The sequence below is a fragment of the Arvicanthis niloticus genome, chromosome 1 (assembly GCF_011762505.2).
Source record: "Arvicanthis niloticus isolate mArvNil1 chromosome 1, mArvNil1.pat.X, whole genome shotgun sequence".
NCBI classification, from domain to species: domain Eukaryota; kingdom Metazoa; phylum Chordata; class Mammalia; order Rodentia; family Muridae; genus Arvicanthis; species Arvicanthis niloticus.
Window position 1 is genome coordinate 40,138,574 of NC_047658.1, and position 21,267 is coordinate 40,159,840.

The 21,267-nt window shown below is 45.5% G+C and overlaps 1 protein-coding gene across 5 annotated transcripts in view; it reads left to right on the forward strand.

Moving 5' to 3' along the window:
• Ttc23 (tetratricopeptide repeat domain 23) overlaps positions 1-17,940 on the forward strand; it is an 82,154-nt gene extending 64,214 nt beyond the window's left edge. For 3 of the 5 annotated variants that reach the window (XM_076935696.1, XM_034486654.2, XM_076935680.1), the window contains 2 exons: positions 2,223-2,372; positions 16,969-17,940. In XM_076935696.1, the coding sequence (XP_076791811.1) occupies positions 2,223-2,372; positions 16,969-17,274 (456 nt within the window). In that variant the 3' untranslated portion in view covers positions 17,275-17,940. Of the gene's footprint in view, positions 1-2,222; positions 2,373-12,565; positions 12,608-15,295; positions 15,379-16,968 lie in introns of all 5 variants that reach the window. The other 2 variants (XM_076935686.1, XM_076935703.1) reach the window with 2 other exon arrangements.
• Positions 17,941-21,267: the final 3,327 nt, after the last annotated feature.

Sequence of the window (21,267 nt, forward strand, 5' to 3'; positions counted from 1 at the left end):
AGGCCTGTCACCGGGGAATATAGCAGGAGTGTCTAACAAAGAGCCAGCCCCAAGGACCTGACACAGATGAGCATGGGGTCCCACCCCAGATGTGTTTACTGCCTATCCATAGGCTAGCTTGCACCAATAGCAAGGTAGCCTCTAGAAGGAAATGATTTTTATAGTAAACAGTAAGTAAAGGCCATTCTGCTGCAGGCTGAGTTATTCTGAGAGAAGATATAGAAATTTGTCCCTGACTGAAGCTAACCAAGCTAACACTGACAAGCTAACCTTGTCTGTCTCTTCTTCCCTACATGCCTTGCCATCTCCTCAATAGTCCTACATAGGCTATGTGCTTCTCCTGGGCTCTCCTGGGCCCATGCCCTCTTCTCTTCTAAGTCTTAATAGTTCTTGGTTCTGTCCGTTAAGTTTTTCCCATCTGTTTTCCATTGTGATCAGAACATGCCTTATGATACACAACCATCTCTGGTTTCCCTACTCAGACTGAAGCAGCATGAAAGGCTTCATTCAGGGAAAGAATTTTGAGCCTTCTCACTGTCACTGACTGGGTTCCCAAACCCCCACAGTCAAATCCCATGGAGATGCCACATCACCCAAGTCTTGCTTCCGTCTAAGGCCTTGCACACAGGTGTCGGGAACAGGTGGGCACAGGCAGGTCTGCTTAGAGACCCCAGCCCCTCATGCACTCTCATGGGCTACACTTAATGAGTTACACTATTTCACCTCAGAAATTGATTTCTACTCATTGCCGCATTTAAGGAGCCAGCCCCAGTTCCTGATTCGTGTTCCTGTCACCAAATGGAGCAAATGTTCCTCATTCACATCTCTGCCTGTCTGTGGCACAGGGTCAGCACGTGGCCCCAGGGCTATGCTATGGGAAGCCCTTTCTGTGGTCCTGGCTTAATTTGGCTGTTGAACTCAGCATTAGTGTTGGGCAATCATTATTATATTGTTACTGGGGGAGGGGGGGGAGTTGTTTTGTTTTTGTCTATAGAGACTGTTTTAATGTAGAAGATCTGGGAAGAATCTCAGGACCTGTTGGAAATCTGTGAACTTCTAACAGGTCCTGAGACTCTTCCCAGATCTTCTCAACTTCCTACAGATCCTGAGATTCTTCCCATATCTTCTACATGAAAACATCTCTAAAGACAAATTGGTATCTACAAAACTTAATATCAGGAAACACTGTTTTCTGACCAACATATATTTTTCTGTTCCACACTGGCATAAATAAATAGGACAAAGTAAACAAAACAGTTTATCATGTTCCAAGGAGTGTTTACTTTTGGCTTCCTAAGCCTTCTCTGTGAGAACAGAAAGTCCGGAAGCATGACCCACAGTACAGCCTAGTTTCTCTTATCTGAGAACAGCAGTGCAGAGGGAGACGAGCATGGATGAGCCCTGCAGGAACAAGGAAGGTCTCGGCTGCTGCTCTGTAGCTTGGCCTCCTGCTGTGTCAGAAGATGAAGGCTGTGTATATCTAAAGAAGAAGTCAGGTCACACATAAACTGAGACACACACACACACACACACACACAGCTGCTCAATAGAACCAGTTCTAGTGAGAGCTGTCACGGTGTCCTGGCTGCTTTCTTCCTTCATATTTTGTACTTTCTCTCCCCAAATATAGGGTTTACTGCCTCCTATCTAACCAGAGGACAGTGGCCCAGTTCTTAACAACACTTTTCTCTGAAATGTTAAATGTTAAATGTTAAATCAGCTTCATGGCTTTTCATGAGAGAGGTACAGATCTTACTCAGTCCCTGAACTTTTGTAAAGATTGCTTTCTTTTTTTTTTTTAATAATTTATTTTTATTGTATGTACATTGGTGTTTTTGCCTGCATGTAATTCTCTGTGAAGGCATCACATAGAATGGGAGTTATAGACAGTTGTGAGCTGCCATGTAAGGGCTGGGAACTGAACCCCAGTCCCCTAGAAGAACAGCCAGTGCTTTTAACTGCTGAGCCACCTCTCCAGCCCCTTGTTTCTATCTTTGTATGTATATGAGTGTTTTGCCTCGTGTATATCTCTGTATCACTTGCATGCCTGATGCTTGCAGTGGCCAGAGCAGGGCAATGGATCCCCTGGAAGTGGAGTGAAGAGAGGTTGTGAGCTACCATATGGGTGCTGAGCCTGGGTCCTCAGCAACAAGAGCAAGCACCCTAAAGCACTGAGAAATCCTTTGAACTTTTAACCACAACACATGTTGTCCTTTTCTCAGAGAGCAGCCACCATCCTGAGAGAGTCCCTGGAAGCCAAAATAGGAACATTTGGTGATTTCAGTCCTGAAGTGGCAGAAACGTACCGGGTCCTGGGCAGGGCAGACCTGGCGCAGGGAAACAACAGTGGAGCATGCATGAAGCTAAAGAAGGTAAATAAAGTGGGGGCCAGCACCGACATGAAGCACTGCTCCCCCTCACTCCCCCTGCCAAGCTCTTCGATCCACCACGCTTTTAAATGAAAAGTTTTATTGGCTTCTTTAGGTAAGATGGCATTACTTTTGCGGTAGATTTAAGCTAACATTTTGGGAGTCAAAAGAGCTCCTCTAAAATACATTTTAAAAGTGAATTATCAGTCATGTTTGATCATGCAAATATTTAAAAATCTTTCAGAGTGTGACTTACTAGGCCTTTCTTGTTACTGTGGTCTTCCTGCATGCCCAGTTCATGGGGGAAGCACAAAAGACTGTGCCTGTTTTCTTCTGCTCTTCCTTTGAACCTGGAGTTTATTTTATGTGGGTGGTATAAGGTCTCACGTTATCTTTTTCCCATATTCCTCCCTGTAGGAGAGATGGACTGAGCACAGTCTTGCCTAGGGCCATCTCACAAAGAGCCCAGCAGGGCTCCAGACATAGGTAGGTCTAGGACGACATACGCTAAATCCCCATATGCACTTGAGTTTGTTCCTGGATTTCTGTGCTGTCCCGATAACCTCTATCTATTTAGGTGTTAATATATCACATTTTCAGTCCTAGGGATTCTGTGGAGTGATTTAATGTGAGGTAATACAAGACAGCTCTCAGGGCTTTCCCCCTAAAACATCAGGGTTTCTGGATACTTGATTGTTTTTATTAAAGTAGTTATAAGTTAATTCTGGGAAAACTGACATCCTCGTAATGTTGAGACTTTCTACCCATGGATAAGGGCTGTCATCCTGTCTGCTCGTGTCTGCTTTGTGTCTCTCATACACGCTGAAAAGCGTTCCATCTGTAAGGTGTGTGTATTTCTGTGCATTTTATTATTACTGCTGTAAGTGTGGATTCATTCGTTGTTACATACTTTTACTTATTTTTGTGTATCTAAGGATTATTGGGATTTGTGCTTTTATAACCTCTCTAGCTTAGTGTTTTATTGCTTGGATTAATTTGAACATCGAGTCTCTCACTTTTCTAAGTATATGATTCTATCATCTGCAGGTAGACCTAATTTTACTTTATATTTTCAGCTCTATGGCCAATCCCTTTATCCAGTTGCTTTGGCTCACATGTGCAGCACAGTACTGAAAAGCAGTGGAGGCGACAGGGTCCTTGCCTTCTTCCCAGTCTTACTAGAAACAACTCCAAAGATTCTTTATTTAAGAGATGTTGACTTCAGGCTGGGTTCCTTTAATCCCTGCACTCAGGAGGCAGAGACAGGCAGATCTCTGAGTCCAACCTGATCTGCAGAACAAGTTTCAGGACAGCCAAGGCTATACTGAGAACCCATATCAAACAAACAAACAAAAAGGAGATGCTGACTTGAATACTAAGGCTTATATACTTTTATCACGCTAAGGTTTCTGGTTTCATGAGTCTTTTTAGAGTTAGAAGCAGACGTTGGTTTTCATCAGAGTTTTTGTTTTCAGGATTGGCAGGATGGTCACATAGTCCTCTCTCAGTTCACGCCATACGTGTTCACGTCATATGTATGTGTTGTTCTGTTATTGAGCCATCCCTGCGTTTCTGGAATAAATCCTCCCCTTGATCACGTTGGATCGTATTTTGCAAATAGTGTTTTCTGAATCTAACTTTTACTATTATAATAGAATCCAGAGACAGAGGAATTTATAAGAATAAAAATTTCCTTCCCATACCTTTGGGCAATCCAAAGTCAAGAGGCTCTGATGGTGGCCTGTTTGTTTTGTTTATTCAAAGGCAAAACACAGGAGGTGAAGATAAGAGGGGAAAGAAAACTAAGGCAGACTGAATTCAGTCTTTTCAATGAACTTACTCCCAAAATAATAGTACTGAGCCATTCATGAAGGCAGAGCCTCGGGACTCACTTCCCAACCCTGTGCTCTGGGAACTAAAATTTCAACACATTGTTTCTCAAGGGAAATGCTCAAATTATAGCAGTTAGGTCTATTGGCTATTATGTATTTCAGGGTTTTGGCACTGATATTTGTATGTTATATTTAAGCATCAATGTTGCATTTTCTTCAAAAAAAAAATTAGGAAATTTATCTCTATTTTTCATATGCCAAAATGCATAGTGTCCAAAAATTTTTATCTTTTAGGAAACCCTTTGGGCTGGTACTTTTGTTGTGGAAAAATTCTTTTAAATTCTTCTCTATTCTACAAAAAGTGGGCTATGAAAGCTTTCTATTGGTAATTGAATCATCTTGGCAAATAATACTTTCTAAGTAATTAGCTATTTTATTTACATCTTTTTATTTATTTATATAAAGTTTGCAAAATAATCTCATAACGTTTTAAAATTTTCCATTTTTGGTAGTTGTCTTCCACCATAGGTTTGAAACAGTTTGATGTGGCCGGGGTGGATGAGCTATTTCTCGTCTTCCTGGCAAACTTGCAGATTACATTGTCCACAGGGAAGGGCCTGGGCTCTGGAGTGTTAAGTCAGTTGTGTCAGAACACTCTGCTGTTCAGCTAAGCTCAGCTCTTTCCTTTGTTCCAGTGATGGGCAGGCGCAGGCCTTGATGCTTTTGCATCATGGTCACTGTCCTGTCATCTCTGGAGTGGGACCAGGGCCTGGAGATCTGTCTGTGCCTTCCCCAGGTCCTGCCCTGGCTGACACTACAGCTCAGTTTCAAGAAAATTTCAGGTCACATCATCCAAAAACCCAGAGTGGAAGGTGACTTTTTCTGCCTCTGGTTTGGACTCATTAACTGTCAGTCCTGACAGCAGCGGCTCTGATGCGCTGAAGCTCTCTGGCCATCTGCCAGCAACCAAGACGAGTGAGAACTTGTATGGATGCTGTGCATGCTATGGTAGGGGCAGTTCTCATCCCACAGTTGCTCTCATCTGAGGACGGGACTGGCTGCCCTGTTGACAGCAGGACACAGACAGGGACTTTAAACATGCCTTTCTTGTCTGCTGCCTGGAGTTTCTCACTGGGCTTAGGAAGCCAGCAGCTTTCTAAGAGCGATTAGCTACCTGTTTGTCTTTTTTCTTTTTCATTTTTTTTTTTATCACACTAGCCTCATAGACTCTAACAAATGTGGCTTTTCCAGATGTATCCTCCTGTGTTAAATGGTCCAGATGTGGGCCCAAGGTCATGCTAAACAGGAAGGCTCCGGAAACAAAGCAGACAACCCATTGAATTGTGAAAAAGAAAACCAAGTTATTGATCTTGTAAAGGCATCTGCCTGCAGGGGAATATCGGAGAGCTCTGTGGACTCCAAATGGAAATTTCCACAGCGCAAGCTCACTCCCTTTGGTAACATGGGATCCTGTTTTGATCTAGGATTGCACCATTGCTCAGATTCTCACCCAGGTGAAAGGCTGCAGAAAGTTTTTCTGGTGGCTGTCTCCTAGGTCAGCAACATCTTGGGAATGTATCAGGCCCAAGTACAGAATCAAGTTCACTTGGAGCCCAGCTTTAGTCTGACCTTTCTAAGGACCATCCTAGTCAGGGTTGTTTCATTGTGTCACAGCTATCAGCCTTAAACATTTCTGTAAAATAATAACAGTCTCCACACCCACTATATAATGAATCTTTTTAAAGAAGCAAGCTGGAGCATAGTTTATTTTATAAGCTACAGACAAGAAAGTCAATATCCACAGGGCCTCCCATGGTCCTCCATCAACACTGGAGAGCAAGCCATGCTGTCCCCGGGCTTCCTGCAGACAGACAGACACCCAGACCTTCCTGGATGCTGTGTTTCATGGGCAGCTTATGCATCCACACTGCGCAGATCCGCCTGTGTTTGTTTGCCCCCAGTGGCCCACAAAATTTACTTTCCCTTTAGCCTGTTTGAATTATTTTGTTCCCGTTGTTGCCCTTGGACGTGCCAGGAAATGCAGAGCCAAATTTAGAGTCCCTAAGGGGCCTCCACATCAGAAATCTCATTTTCCGTGTGTAGATCCTGTATTTCCGTGCTCCTGGCTTTGCTAATTGTCTCACTGAGTCACTGTTGGGATGTGGCTGTGGGCCTTGTATAAAGAGAGGAAGGTCTGAGTTGGGGAAAATAGCTCAGGGTAAAGCGCTTGCCCAAAAGCAAGAGGATCAGAGTGCAAATTTCCAAACTAATGTAAACCTGGGCATGATAGTGCATAATTCCAGTTCTCCTGTGGGGAGATGGGAGGCAGGGATAGGAAATCTGGCAGCTCCTGAGCCAGCCAGCCTGGAGCATGCAGCATAAGCAGGAGACTCTGCCTCCAAACCGTGGAAGATGAGGACCAGTTCCTTAGGTTGTCTCTCACCTGTCATGCATAGTACACCCTGGCACACACATGCCTGCACTTACTGTGCATGTGCACACATTAAGACACATGCGCACAAACCACATCTCCACATACACCTCCACAACAAACACACCACACCTCCACACACACATCACCCCCCCACACACACACACACGCACACACACACACACAGTTGTTTTTTTTGAAAGAGAGAGGGAGGTCATAATGGTGTTGATTTTCCTTCAGCTTCACTCTCCAGTGGAGGATGGATGCTGAATGACCCTTTAAGGCACAAGCTCTGTGAAGATGTTTGTAAATTGGCTGGTGCGAAAATAGGAACTGAATTCTAAGGGATCAAGGTCATTCATTCTTAGTTTGCTGTAACCAAAATGTGGGGGTCTCCTTACCTAAGGTAGATTCAAAGAAATGAGAACTCCAGGTCTGCTGGAGAGAACTCTGCCTCGAACCCCCTGGCAGCCCAGCCTCTGTGTGTGTTGTCTCCTAGAGAGTGTCCTGGACCCAGACTGCCTGTGCACCCTGCATTCCTTCCTTAATCCTGGGACTCTCACTGCAGCTTCACAGATGCGGTGCCTTAGCCTCTCAATTAACATGAAGCTTTATAGGTGATGGGCAGACTAAGAGGGAAAGGGCAGATCCCCAACTGTGCAAACTGAGTGTCACCTTGAACAGGCTGAGAGGGCAATTCCTAGGAGTATCAGATGCCAGTGGCACAAGGTCCAGAAGGAACCCCACACCAGCAGGAAAGAGGGCAGCTCATAAGCTCAGTAGTGTGCACGGCCTGGCTCCCCATATTAGAACTGAACACAGCCGAGCTGCACGTAGTGATGTGGTGAGTGTACCCGGCTAGTGAGTCCTGCTGATGTCCTGTTTTCTAAATTTCTGTGTCGTAGTTGTCCCGGAGAAAGTTGATGGAAGCTTGCTCTAAGACAGTGGCCAGGGGGTGGAGCAAAGTGGTGGAGGAGTCAAGGGATGTGCACCTCTTGCGTGCCTGGTACTCACAGAGGTCAGAAGAGACCATGCTATTCCCTGGAACTGGAGTTCCAGGTAGCTGTGAGCTGCCATATGGGTGGTGGGAACTGAACATTAGTCCTCCTCTCTGCAAGAGTAGCAGGTACCCCCTAACTGCTGGGCCATCCCTCCAGCCTCTACGTGTTAATGTTTTGTCTCCCTGTGTCTCTGGGATCTCTAAAAGCATTACTCAGATCTGCCCATCTCTGAAGTTGGCACAGGGTACTGTGGCTGCCGGAAGGATCGGATGTGGAGGAAGTCATGGGTTCAGGCAGGACAAGGCTGGCTTCTGACTGACTCAGGAAAACCAGGCCCATCCTTGACCCTTTTCCCATAGTTCTGGCTGATGAAGTGTCTCAGCTGATATTTCCAACTCCCTGAGTTCACTTTTCTCCCTGCCCGGCAACCATTAGTAAGTGTACATATGGTGCTGCATCTTTAAGCATGGAGTACACTTGACATCTGTGCATGTTAAAGTTTCTAAATTCTTTTCTCTTACTATATTAGACTTAGGTGTCGACATGAAAACAGAGGCACAATTCCTTCCTCTGAGTTTCTGAGTCACTTATCCTCTACAAAAGTGATAATCTGGCATCAGATAATGTGTGTAAAATGGGTATTGATTTGGGCTCAGGCTGGGAAGCTCACTCCTGAAGTGAAGTTCATCCTGTCTGGGCATGAGGCCCTGAGGTCAGATCCCAGCACCCGTGTAAAAGTACAGGTGACTTACACCTGCAGTCCCAGTTCTGGAGCATGCTGGCTAATTTCCTGTCAGCCTGACACAACTTAACATCAATTGAGAAAATGACCCCAACTAGACTGGCCCATGGGCAAGCCTGTGGCGCATTTTTTTGGTTGATAATTGATTTGGGAGGCCCAGCTCACTGTGGGTGGGGATACCCGGAGGCTGATGGTTCTGGGTGCTGTAAGACAGCAGGCTGAGGAAGCCAGTAAGCAGCGTTCCTCCATGGACTCTGCATCAGTTACTGCCTCCAGGTTCCTGCCCTGACTTCCCTGGATGATGTAAGCTATAAAATAAAATAAACCCTTTTCTCCCCACGCTGCTGTTTATCATAGCCTTAGAAACCCTAACTAAGACACAAAGACAGGATGTTCCTTGGGGCTCTCTAACCAGCAATTCTAGACAATCTCCAGATTAGATGAGAGAACCTATCTATCTCAGAAAGTAAGTGGACCACCATTGAGGAATATTCCCAACATTGACATTTGGCCTCCACACATACATGCAACACATGTGCACCCCGTGGTTCACACAAAAACACGTACAGTGCACACTGCTGATTAGAGCAGTTTAAAACATCTCCCTCTCTCTGGCTCTGTTTTTCATTTCATCTAGAAAAATACTGCTAATTGCATGACAGGCTTGGCTTGGACCCTTGCTGGGAGTGACAAACTTGTCTTTCTCGATTTTCTATGATGGGGTCATGTAACTTGTCATTTTAATGACTCCTTAGCTAGAGCCTTGGCTGTTCTGCCTCTGTTGATAAAGAGGCCTTGTTCCATCAGCACTTTCATTATCTGAATTTCCCCATAGAAATGATGATGTAACTCCCAGACCCTCAGCCAGAGGGCAAGGGGTGATGGAAGACACCGGGGATACCATCCGTCCAGTTCATGTCTGCAGCAGTACCACTGGGGCAAGAATGCTTCTGAGCAACAGCTGCCTGCTTGCAGCGATTCCTCCCAAGTAGATTTTTTTTTTTTTTTTGAGTCTGCATATGTGAGGGTGTTTGTTTGTCTGTCTGTTTCTTTTAAAGCCAGCATGTAGATCAGCTAGCTACCATGTCATAGCTGTCCATAAGCCACCTTCTGCTCTCTATGGGAAGGGTGTTAGCAGTGGGGACCCAGATACACAGAAAGCAGGCCAATGGTTCCATCTATTAGCTTCCTGGGCCCTGAGGAAAGTCAGCGTCCAGTGTGAGATTATCTCTTCTCTGTGAGTCACTTCTGGGAGGAAGCACCACATAGTGAAGAAGCATCATCCTACCTCTGAACTCACCTGGGGAGCAAGTCTGAAGGCCCCCGGCAGTGCTCACAGGCAGCTCCACCTCAGCAGAGGCTTCAGCACCTGCAGGTCACTGGAGCCAACCACAACTTAGAGTACCATGTAAAGGGCAGTAGAGCTGCCTCCGCTGGTAAAGGGCTTGTTCTGTAAGTACTTCAGGTCCCCAGCACTCACCTGAACCTCCAGGTGTGGTGGTGCTCACCTGTGATCCCAGACCCGAGGAGCCAGAGATGGGAACTTGCTGAGTAGATATTCTAGACCCTGGCTCAAAGATGTGTGATTCAGCGTGATAGAGGAAGGCATGTGACGTCAACCTACAGGTTTCACACATGTGCACACACACACTTACACACCCATAGTCTTACCCTCCTGTGCATGTACGCACACACACACATGAGCTCCATATAAGAGCTTTTTCTTACTCGTCTGCTTATTTAGTTGTTTGATCATCCATTCCATTCGTGTACTTACATGCAGAGACCAATAGGCCCAGGGGAGCAGCACAGCAGTGGCCCCTTTGGAGACTGCTGCAGGTAGGGAAAGCAGGCATCCCCTGCATCTCTGGCCAGGGAAGAAAAGCTGCCTGTCTGGTATTTAAGGAAGAGCAGAAACAGCCCAGGTTGTGACTCTTGCAAGCCATGCATTGAAAAACTAGAGAAGAGCAACAGTACGGTCGGTGGCTTTGGAGAATTCCACCAGATATCTGCAATGTCAGCTTACTCTTTGCTTTAGAAACTGAGAAATGCCTTTTGGCAGCTGGTTTAAAGAGGGGTGCATTGCTCTCTTGCTGCAGTAGAGCACAGGGTACCTTTATTCTGGTGGAGAATGCTCTACACTGGGGCTGGAAGGCCCTTCACACAGCCCAGCCAGACATCACCAGTGCTTGCTCCCACCAGCTTCAATTAAAATATATGGACTTTGACTCTGTCATTGTGTCTGTTTTTAACAAAAGAATCAAAACACCACACTGATTTCACACACACACACACACACACACACACACACACACACACACACACACACACAAAAGTTTAAGCAAATTCAGCTAAGTGAAGCAGAACATTGAATAATTTAATTTATATTCCTTAGACAAACATACAGCTATTAAAACAGTTTCAAGTAGAAGAACTAATGGGCTACTCTGCTCTTTTAAAAAGGTATTTTGGTGCACAGCCTACTGAGTGTAACCTCAGTGGGCTTCACCCCTGAGATGATGTCATTTTTTCTTTTCTCCTTTCTTTCTTTCTTTCTTTCTTTCTTTCTTTCTTTCTTTCTTTCTTTCTTTCTTTCTTTCTTTCTTTCTTTCTTCTTTAACAGCAGTTCTAAGAATATCAGTCAGGATGTGGCTCAGTTAGAACATTTGCATAGCCTCCCCAGCACCACATAAAGTGGGCATCTCAGAAGTCAGGAGGTAGCAGCAAGAGGATTGGAAGTTTAAGGTCATCCCTTGCTACACAGCCAGTTCAAAGCCAGCCTGGGGTCAAGGTGACATTGACTTGGGAGAAAGGAAGGCAAAAAGGGAAGGAAGGAAGATGGATGGACAGATGGAGTGAAGGAGTGAGTTAGCTGTCAAGAAACAGTCTGCTGGGACCCTAATAGGAAAGGATAGCTCTCCCTGTGTGAGGCCATGTTCCGAAAAAGCTTGAGGTTCGAGCTGTCAGTGCCTCTCTCGGTGTGGCCTGTTGATGTCAGCATAGAGAGAGACTGGAGAAAGGGCGGCTCTTCCTCAGCGCCCACTCTCCAAGCATCTCTGCAGAAGGCTAACTTAAGTTTCATAAAGTTGTTTCCAGAACTTTGTTTTAAAACTTACATTTAAAAAAGGATGACTTTGACCAGCTGTTGTCAGTAAATATGAAACCTGAAATGTCACTATACTATTAGGGCGTAAATTTAAAGGTGATTTTATCTTTAAAAGGTTATAATAGAGGAAAATTTGGAAAATAGGAAACAATATAAAGAAAACCTGGAAGCATCCCCATTTTTCTTTGACTTAAAGCTATTTCAAATTCTATTGTAGTGTTATTTAATATATAAATTATAATGCTATATATAAAGTATGGATTCTTTTCAAAGAAAAATACAGTCTATCCTCTTATATTACTGCTTTTATTTTTAAATGCATTAGGTTGTTTTGTTTTAACTATATTATATTAGTGTTTTACTTTTTTTTTTTTTTTTTTTGAAATGGCCTCATATAGCCCAGGCTGGCCTCAAACTTTGTATGTAGCCAAGGATGACCCTGATTTCTAGTTCTCCTGTAATTCTGGGTTTGCAGGTGTGCACCACTACACTTAGTTCATGTGGTGCTGAGGTTTGAACCCGGGGCTTAATACATAGGAGTCAAGCACTCTACCAACTGACCTGTGTCACCAGTCCATGCTGGATGATCAGACTTCAAGGTTATCCTCCCTACAGAGGGATTTTCAGGCTAACACAGGAAAAATATCTGTCAAAGTATAGATGGACTAGCTTTTTCTCCTTGGATTTCTGCCCTGCCTCTTTGAGTGCTGGAATCATCAATAAGACCAGGCAGGGGCTAAGGAGCCACCGCCCTGTCTCCTATTTGACATCCCTTTGCATCACTTCAGTTGGAATTGTAAGCAAACGCCTTTTGTGAGGATGATAGCCTTGGGGTGGGAGATGTATCTATCAACAAGAGAAGCATCTTGGAAAAGGGCCTGTAGGATGATTTGTTGGACAGAGGCCCACGTCTCCTCACTGCCCTCCCTCCACCAACTTAATGCTGCCAGAGAAAATGAGCTAAGCAGAATCCCTGGCAGGAAGGGGCCAGAGTAGGGCCTGGGGGACTTGCCTAAATCTTATCACTTACCTTCTCCTTCTTCCTGGGAATTTGCAACTATTTACCCAATTGTCTCTTCCCTAGGGAATTAGGGGCCAGGGAGAAGAGACTTCAATCACCAAAGAGGTAGGATGGAAATCTCCCCCTGTATTGTGCAGCTTCTAGAAGCCATCTGTTGAGCAAAGTGAACTGAGACCTCATCAAACAGTCTCAAAGACTTACATTGTTAGTAAAAGTCTAACACTACAGCGAATGAATTAACACCAAGCCGTGCTGACTTCAGCTGGTGTCAAAATGAGCTGCATTGGGGCACCTAAATATGTACCCAAGGGAGTTTGGGAGGGTTCAAAATTAGACCTGCTCTCTTAAACCCAGGGAAGGCATTCCCTTTATGAAGGAGGAAAAGAAATTAGGTTTTGGTAGGAAGATTAAGCTCATAAGGGAGACCTCTGGCTGCCCCGCATGCTTGCCCCCTTGGCTCACTCCCTATTCCTCTCTGTGCTCTGCTGGGTGGAGTAAGCAGGCTGAGACCACTCTAGGCTTCTGTGTGCTGCCTCCCACAGTGGGGACTGGAAGAGCTTCTGATGAGTTATCACAACTGTCAAAAGCATGTCCCATCCCTTCCCTCAAAACAATGGCTCTTCCTCAAAGTCCCTAAGTTGTAAGGTCATGTGGTGTATCTGTGGGTTAAAGTGGCCCTGGAAAAGTCCATAGAATGAGAAACTTCTTGCCAAGGCCAGCTGAGGCCCTTGTGCAGATGCAGAAAGGCCAAGGCTGTTGCATGGAGGAGATGAGACCCTTGAGGTAGCAGAATTGAATTATGAACTGAATGAAATAAGAGAGTGAGCCTGCTACTTCTTCATGCAATTAATTCAACCGAAAGACAGGGGCTAGTTTGTTATTTAAAAATAAAATCCTATCACACCCATACCTGTCATTTCTGTCCTCCACAAGACCAAAGTCACATTCCCAGTGCCCACTGGGCAGCCCTGAGATCTTCCATGGCTTCTAAAGACAAAGCATTTGGGCCGTATGCATCTTTATTTTCTTAAAGACCTAAAACTGGTCAGCAGATGCAAGCCATGTGTCCCCCGGCCCATATTCCTGTCTTTCTGACTCAAGCAGCTTAACCAGGGAGAAAACGTTTATTTTTAAAATATATTAAAAAGTAGTTCAGCTGTGCAGGAAAATGTTTGTAATGTGAAACAGATGCCTTTGACCTCGTTAACCAATGTCAGAAACAAAAGATGAGCCGCACAGATGAAGTCCCTCTAGCTGTCTGGAATCTGACACTGGCCCATGCTTACATTTGGTTTCTCATGTTCCAAGCTTCACACGAAACTCCCTATGATCATGCATTTATGCAATTTCTTTTTTAACTTTTTAAATTGTAATTTACTATTCTACTTTAGTATATTTGTTATTTTTACTATGCATATATATTGTTTTTATTTTTTTCTTTTTATTAAAAATAGATTTTTTTTTCCTCACATAATGTATCTTGATTACAGTTTTCCCTTTCTCTACTCCTCCCAGCTCCTCCCCATGCCCCTCCCTTCCTGATCCACTCCCTCTCTGTCTCTCTTTAGAAAACAGGCCTATCACTCTTAACTCTTACTGTAACTGGATTAGACATTGCTGAAGTGTCTACAGAGAGTCACACCAACTTAAATACCCACCATCTGTGGACAAAACTCTATAATGGTTCTTTTTACTCCCTCTTTGGCATCATCTTGATAGCATCGGGGGAGAATTTTTAATAAAGTTGTGCTCTTTGGTCTTTGTCTGCATCTCCAGTTATTAACGATGTGGAGCCTCTCATTGGCTAGTGTTCTTTCAGCTCTGAATGACCGTCTGCTTTTGACCACTCTTGTACCAGGAAGTTGGAGGTTGGAGGCCATTGCTCATCATTACCTCTGAGGCGTCCCTAGTGTGTTCTGAATGCTAACTCTTGGGGAGAGACACCTCAGACACCTCCCCTCGCTCCGGATTCTTTGCTTATTGTTCAACTTCGCTGCAAAGCTGTTGGTTGTTTTCATACAGCTGGTTACATTTCTCCAGCAGTTTGGTTATGAGGAGCTTGACTCAAGAAATAAGTTTCCCCAGCCTCCAGCCCAGAAGGCTGCCCCTTGATATTTTCATAGGAGAACCCTGAGTTCTTAAATGTTTGGGGATTAATTTATTCTGTTTTGTAGGTGTTAAATTCCATTCTCTTTCATTTGCAAAAGTGTGGTCTGAATGCCATCTATTGAGCAGGGTGATCACTGGCCCTCTGAGGACAGTCCATTGACAACCAAGTACTGAGGCCCCTGCCTTTCCCATTGGTCTCCTTGACACCTCAGGGTGAAAGATGCACTGTCTCCATCATTATAGTTCTACAGACGATCATCAAAGCAGATTCCTCCACCTCATTCCTTAGACTTACTTTGTCCATTTGAAGTATTTCTTTAATCTTTACCCTTCCCTCAACTTTATCCGGACTGGGAATTAACAATAAAATGCCAAAACTTAAAAGAAGGAAATTAAGCAAAAGCCAGGCAATAATACACTTGCCTAACTTTTTAAAAATACTACTTTTCAACACATGCTTGCACACAGAGGGTTTATAAACTAGTGTTCAAATTGTACATTTGTGTCCTGGATCCCCTAGAACGTCCATCTTAAAGGTCAGAGTTTCCCTAGAGAACCCCCTGAGGGCACTGAGGCCAGTGCAGCCTGGCTCTAAGAACGAAGCACTCTGTCTCTACTTCAAAGGAGACTTTGTTTGCCTGTGACATTTCTGTAACCTCATGATGATTCATTGGTGTTCCGTAGTGTGTCCAGATTGAGACGTTCTTGTATGGATCACAGGACAAGAAGACCCTGGCCACCCAGCACACCATAGACACACTGTCCAAGTGAGTCAGCTTCCCTTACATTTTCTTTGAATGTCATATCCCTCCACCATTCTGAACCTGAGGCTGGTATTAGAAGGTTCTGTAGGAGTTTCATTGTCTTCCCATAACTTATGTAGTGACATGTAAAAATAGGTCCTTTGAGAAGCCAGCCATAAACAGTCTTTGCCCTAATATTTGAAAAGTGTTTATTCTTTAGTACTGAACATATTCTTTTTTTCTGTTTATTTTTTATTAGATATTTTATTTACACTTCAGATGCCATCCCCTTTCCCCATTCCCCCCTTAGAAAATCCCTATCCCATGCCCCCTTTTCCTTTTGCATTTATACATTTTTTTTAAAAATGTTAATCATAGGCTTTATAAGTTTGGTATTGTTCAATCAGAGGTGCAACCCACTACTCAACCTAGATATATCAACTATCTTTGACTGGTGGAGATACATGAACATCTGCCTCCCTGTCTCCCCACTCTTTCTCTTTTTTATCACCTAGCTTCTCCTCTCCTTCTTCTCCTCCTCTTCTTACTCCTTCTCTTCCTCTCAGTACTCCTCCCACCTTAGCTCCTCCTACATATCACCCTTCCTGTTAAAATAAAACTTTTCTCTCAAAATACAATTAGAACATAAATATGCCGATTTGTACCAGTGAGGTACAAGATAGTCCTAATACCCAGTCCATCATTTTGTTGACTAACCAGCACCTCTGTCATCTATCCTAACTATGGCTTCAGGATGAATGTCAGCTGATGACCATCCACTCAAATCTTTTCTCTCAAAGTAAATAGCCAGGATTGGCTATGAGGCTATAAGTTTTCAACCCCATCAGAAATCCAGAATGACTGAGTTAACTATAATTAATTGTGGGAAGCACAAAGCATAGCTTCTAAAACCTAGAGACCTCTGAACACCTGGACACTCCCTCTACTTCAAAACGTTGTAGCATCTGTTCTGCCTTCTGGCCCAGGATCATCTGACAGACCTTAGTGATGCAGAATTATTAAGGGCTGATTACTCTGTCTAGGAACATATTCTTTAATATGTTGGCTTTCATCATCCCATAGACCAGCCTCTTCAGGTTAACACACTTTCTGGAGAAGGAAGGCCTTGCCTCTAGAGCCTTGGGCTTCTCCTCTAGTGGGTGTCAGAGTGTCACAACTATACCTTGAAGACTGGCCCTAATGTCTTTCCTTAGCAGAAAGCCTGGCACTACTGGGGGAGGGCCCCCATTTCACAGAGTGGGTATTCTCTGAGAGCCTATGGGCTAAGGGTCAAGTCCAGGTCAGGAAATTACAGCAGTGGCTTTCACCAGAGGCACAGACCCACCAGAAAGGGTACTGAGCCTCTCGTCAGAACTTGACAATCTTCTCCACTCTCATTGCACTGATGACCTACCTAAGACCTGATTTGCCTCAGCTCGGTGAGCATGACTACAAGGCATACGAGAGGAGAAACGAGCCTTGTGTTTGATGGGACTGTGCCATGGTTCTTCTCTTGTCTGCATCCCCTCCTGAGGCTTCTTCCCAGTGGCAAAGGCTGGTGGGAACTGGGATGATCTGAGGGGCCTCACTCACCCATTTCCTTTCTGCATACAGGATCTCCGAGGCTGCCATGAAGTCAAAGCAATCACTGAAAGCCAAAGTAGCATTCTGCACCAGTGGCCCCCAGCACACGACGCTAGGGAAGGCCAGGCACAATGTAGCAGACTGATGCCCCCGTGTGCCACCCCAAAGAAAGCTCCAAGAAGACTTGGCACTGCTTTTAGGAGGATGAACAAACCTCTTTCCAGCTCGAAGGTGGAGTTTAGCAGTCACTGCAGATTTTTAAGGCTGTTTGCTTCACAATGCAATGGCAGTGCCGTGAATCCTCCACATCCCAATTGTGAACACCCTTCAGGGTGATACGGTGCTTTAGTTATTTTCTTTCGCCAAGGAGAATTTCCCCTGTCATCCCTGCTGTGGCTGAAACACTCTTCCGAAGTTGGAGCTTCTCTAACAGGAAAGGAGACTCACCTGATGACAGGCAGGGCTCCTGCTCGATCCAGAGCCACATCTGGGGCAGTGAGACCCTGCAAAAGCCTCCCTTATAGGAAAGTAATAGTAACTGAGAAGAAAATACCAATAAAGAGAAACCCGTGCTAATAACAGTTTATGTGTTTAAAATAAAGACTGGAGCTGGCCACGCAGTTCTGTGACAGAGCGCTTGCCTGGGCTCCACGAAGCCTGTTATGGTTTAAATGCCAAACGGCCTTTGTAGGCTCATGCACTTGAACACTCGGTCCCCATTGCTGAGAGGCCTTGAGGTGGGAGTCTAGTTGACTGAACTGGGTCACTGGACATGGGCCTTGAGGTCTCTTAGCCTTTGTCCCATTTTCTATCCACTCTCTGCTTCCCAATGGCAGACTCAGTGTGTCTAGCTGCCTGGTGCCTCTGCCACCTGCCTTCCCCACCATTATTTGTATATCTGTGTATGTTCATATAAAAATGCACACGCGCGCGTGCGCGCGTTTGCACACACACCCCTACCTGCCTTCCACCTAAAAGCCAAAATAAATCCTTTGCTTCTTATTGGTTGTTTGAGCAACCAGCATTATTTTTCTCATTGTAGGGATAAAGAGAATAGCGTGGAAACAGGCACTGGAATAGCCCCACTGCCGTGGTGGGACTGACTGCAGGTCTTGTGTGTCTGGAATCGATCTGCAGAAATGATATAGAAGAGTGTAGAAGTATGGGCGGAGGTGGGGATGGGGTGGCCTTGGAAGCTGAAGGCAGATCTCAGTAGACCATCCTGGGGGGTTCTAAAAGACCAGAATGCTAAGACAAGTCCTGACAACAGAGGAGAATAAGGACTCTGTTAGACCTGGGCTGCATTGTCCTACATTATAACAAAGAATCTGTGTGCATTCTGCCCGTGTGCCAAGACCTCATACACACCTAAAGTAAGGGCCTAATGTGTCTGGTGGGTGAAACTAAGCAGAATAGCAGTCAGCTGTGGTGAAGGTGCTGCTCACTGTCCTTATCCAGAGAGCTGCAAGTGGAGCAGAGGGGTGGAGGATGCAGCACTTGGCGGGAAAGTTATGAACTTAAAATTGGAGCTAGGGTAGGTACAAAAGCAGCCCAGTTGTTAAAGCGATTAGAAAGAGAAATCTAATGTTCTGCACTGGGACAAAGGAGAACTGTCCTGAGGGCAGAACCCCACCCACTGAAGGCTCCAGTTCTGAAAAATACAAATGTACTTGAAAGTTGTTAAGTGAGCCTGGACTGAGAATGCAGGTGTCCCTGCTTGGAAATGAAGACGTGGAAGTAGAGACCTGTGCCACTGTGGTCCGGTCCAAGTGGGCCAGATTGTATCTCAAGGTGGCAGCAGGACATGACATTGTCTAGACAGCACTGATTGTGCAAACATGCAAAACTCAAGTGGGGGGGGGGAGTCACGGAAGTTGGCACCAAGGTTCTAAAAGGCACGGAGGCCATTGTGTGAAGAAGCTGTAACAAGGAAGGCTGAGTCGTGATGGAGACCGCAAGAGGCTGGAGACACCAGGCCCACACGTGAGGCATCAGCTGAACGCCTCTGCGGCAGACTCCTACTGTCCTATGAGAGACTGAGCTCCAGGCTGCGAACTGTAGCAACAGGAATATCCAAGCTCTTCAGAGCCTAGATGGTTTCACTGTAAGCCTCAGGTACATAGAGCTAAAGGGTCTGGAATTTGCCCTGCTGGGTTTTGATCTTACTTTGGTTTGACTTTCCCTTGTTTTGGCCTGATTCCTCCCTTTTGGAATGGGAAAACTCACTCCGTGCTACCCATATTGGAAATATGAATTCCTCCTGGGAGCTCCGTGTTGTATTATGAAATGGCCACGGGCCTATGGAAACAGGGGCAAATGCTGTGGTTTGATTGTGAAATCTCCCCCTACACAGTTGTGCGTTTGAATATTTTGTCCAAGGTTAGGGTGGGCCTTGAGGTGATACCCAGCCAGAGGAAGTTGGTCAGTGGGGGTGAGCCTTCAGGTTTCATCACCCCCACTCCACATCCCATCTATGCTTTGCTTCCTGACTGTGGATGCAGTGTGACCAACCACCTCAAATTACTGCTGATCTGCCCTCACTGCCATGATGGGCTGTGTCCCCTCAAACTGGAAGCCAGAACAAGTCCTCCTTTCTTGTTTCTTGTCAAGTATTTGCTCACAACCATGAAAAAAGTAACTAACACGAGGCCCTCTGACCTCCAGAGCGGCAAGCAAATAAAATGAAGACCATTCCAAGGGTAACCTGGAGCCTGAAAGGGTGTGTTGGTGAAGGTGCCGCTCTGTTAATATACTCAGCTACATTTTTTTTTTCCTGAGCACCTAGTATATTATTAGGCCTGTGTGAGAAAACTGAGGCTGAGGCAGCAAACACAACACACACATTCTCATCTTCTCATGCTTACAAATCCAATGCATCACTGGATGATGGTGCCGAGGCCCTCGTGGAGTGACTTGGGAAGAGGACACTGACTCACCACTTCCTTGTCTTTCGTGGTCACTATCCCAGGCAGGACGGGCAGCTGCTACAAGAACTTGCATACCCTCTAGTGCCACGACCAGAGTGGCCTTCATTCTTCTCAGGGGATGCCACAGTTGGGTGAGGGTGGTAAAGCTAAGCAGTAAGCGCCAGCTCTTTCTCCTGGCTATAGAGAGTTCAGTGCTGGAGACGAGGTACATAGAGCACCCATGGTCCAGGCAGCGCTGTCCCCTCTTTCCTTCTTTCTCTTATTCAATGACCCATGCCAATGAGCCCACAGGCCATTACTACGAGGGTAATAAAACTGCAGTATAACCCTTTGGTGTCACCTCCATTTGTTCAGAGTGACCCTTCAAGAACTGAAGAAGAAAATAAGCATGATAGAGTGGTGGCAGGGCCCTCTCTCTGTTTCCTCGGGAGTGTGGCAGCTCAGCAGGCAAACCATCTTTGCTTATGCCTCTTCTCCCAGACTCGGCTGTGGGGTGGCAGCAAGGTACACAATTACTTGTGGCCATCGAAGAGTATGCTGTCTAACTGAGGACGTGTGTGTCAGCATCGCTAGTGGGAAACAAATCTTAAAAACAGAGGCTGCCAGAGGCTTCCTTGTCCCTGAAACCTTACCTCTGGAGTCCTAGCCCTCAGTGACATGTAGAGATAGATTCTTTGAAGGGTGATTAGATCACAAGGCAGCAGCAGGCTGAGGAGCACTGGCTGGTTGGATCAGTGTCCTTATAAAGAAGAGAACCAAGAGAAAACATCTCTCTTTATGAAGACAGCATTAAGGTGGCTGTCTACAGGCCTACCACAAGCAAACCTGTGAGCATACTCGGCTCGTATTCTCTGACCTCCAGACCTCAGGAATAAACCTGTGTTGCCGAAGCCACCCAGCAGCACAGTCAAAGACACTCGAGGTTCTGGGAATATAGTTCAGAATCACAGAAAATAAACTCCTCTTTAAATGTTTGCTCCTGCCCCAGGAAGGGTGAGCTGACCAGCATAAAGAATGGTGTGCTGGTTGGTCTGGGCTTTGTTCTGTTTTTGTCAACTCAGCATAGGGAAGGGTCATCTGGAGAAAAAATTCCAGAGTTGAGAAAATGCCTCCATCAGACATGCATGCATGTCTGGGGGGGTGGGGTGGGAATTTCCTTGATTAATAATTAATGTGGGTGGTGCCACCCCAGGTAGCTATAAGGAATGTCCTGGAAGGTATAAGGAAGGTGGCTGAACATGAGCCAGAGAGCAAATCGGTTAGCAGCAGTCCTCCACAGTCTCTGCTTCGGCTCCTGTCTCCAGGTTCCTGCCCTGCCTGAGGTCCTGCTTTGACTTCCCTCGGTCATATACTATGATCTGTGCGTGTAAAGCTAAATAAACCTTTTCCTCCCGGGTCGCCT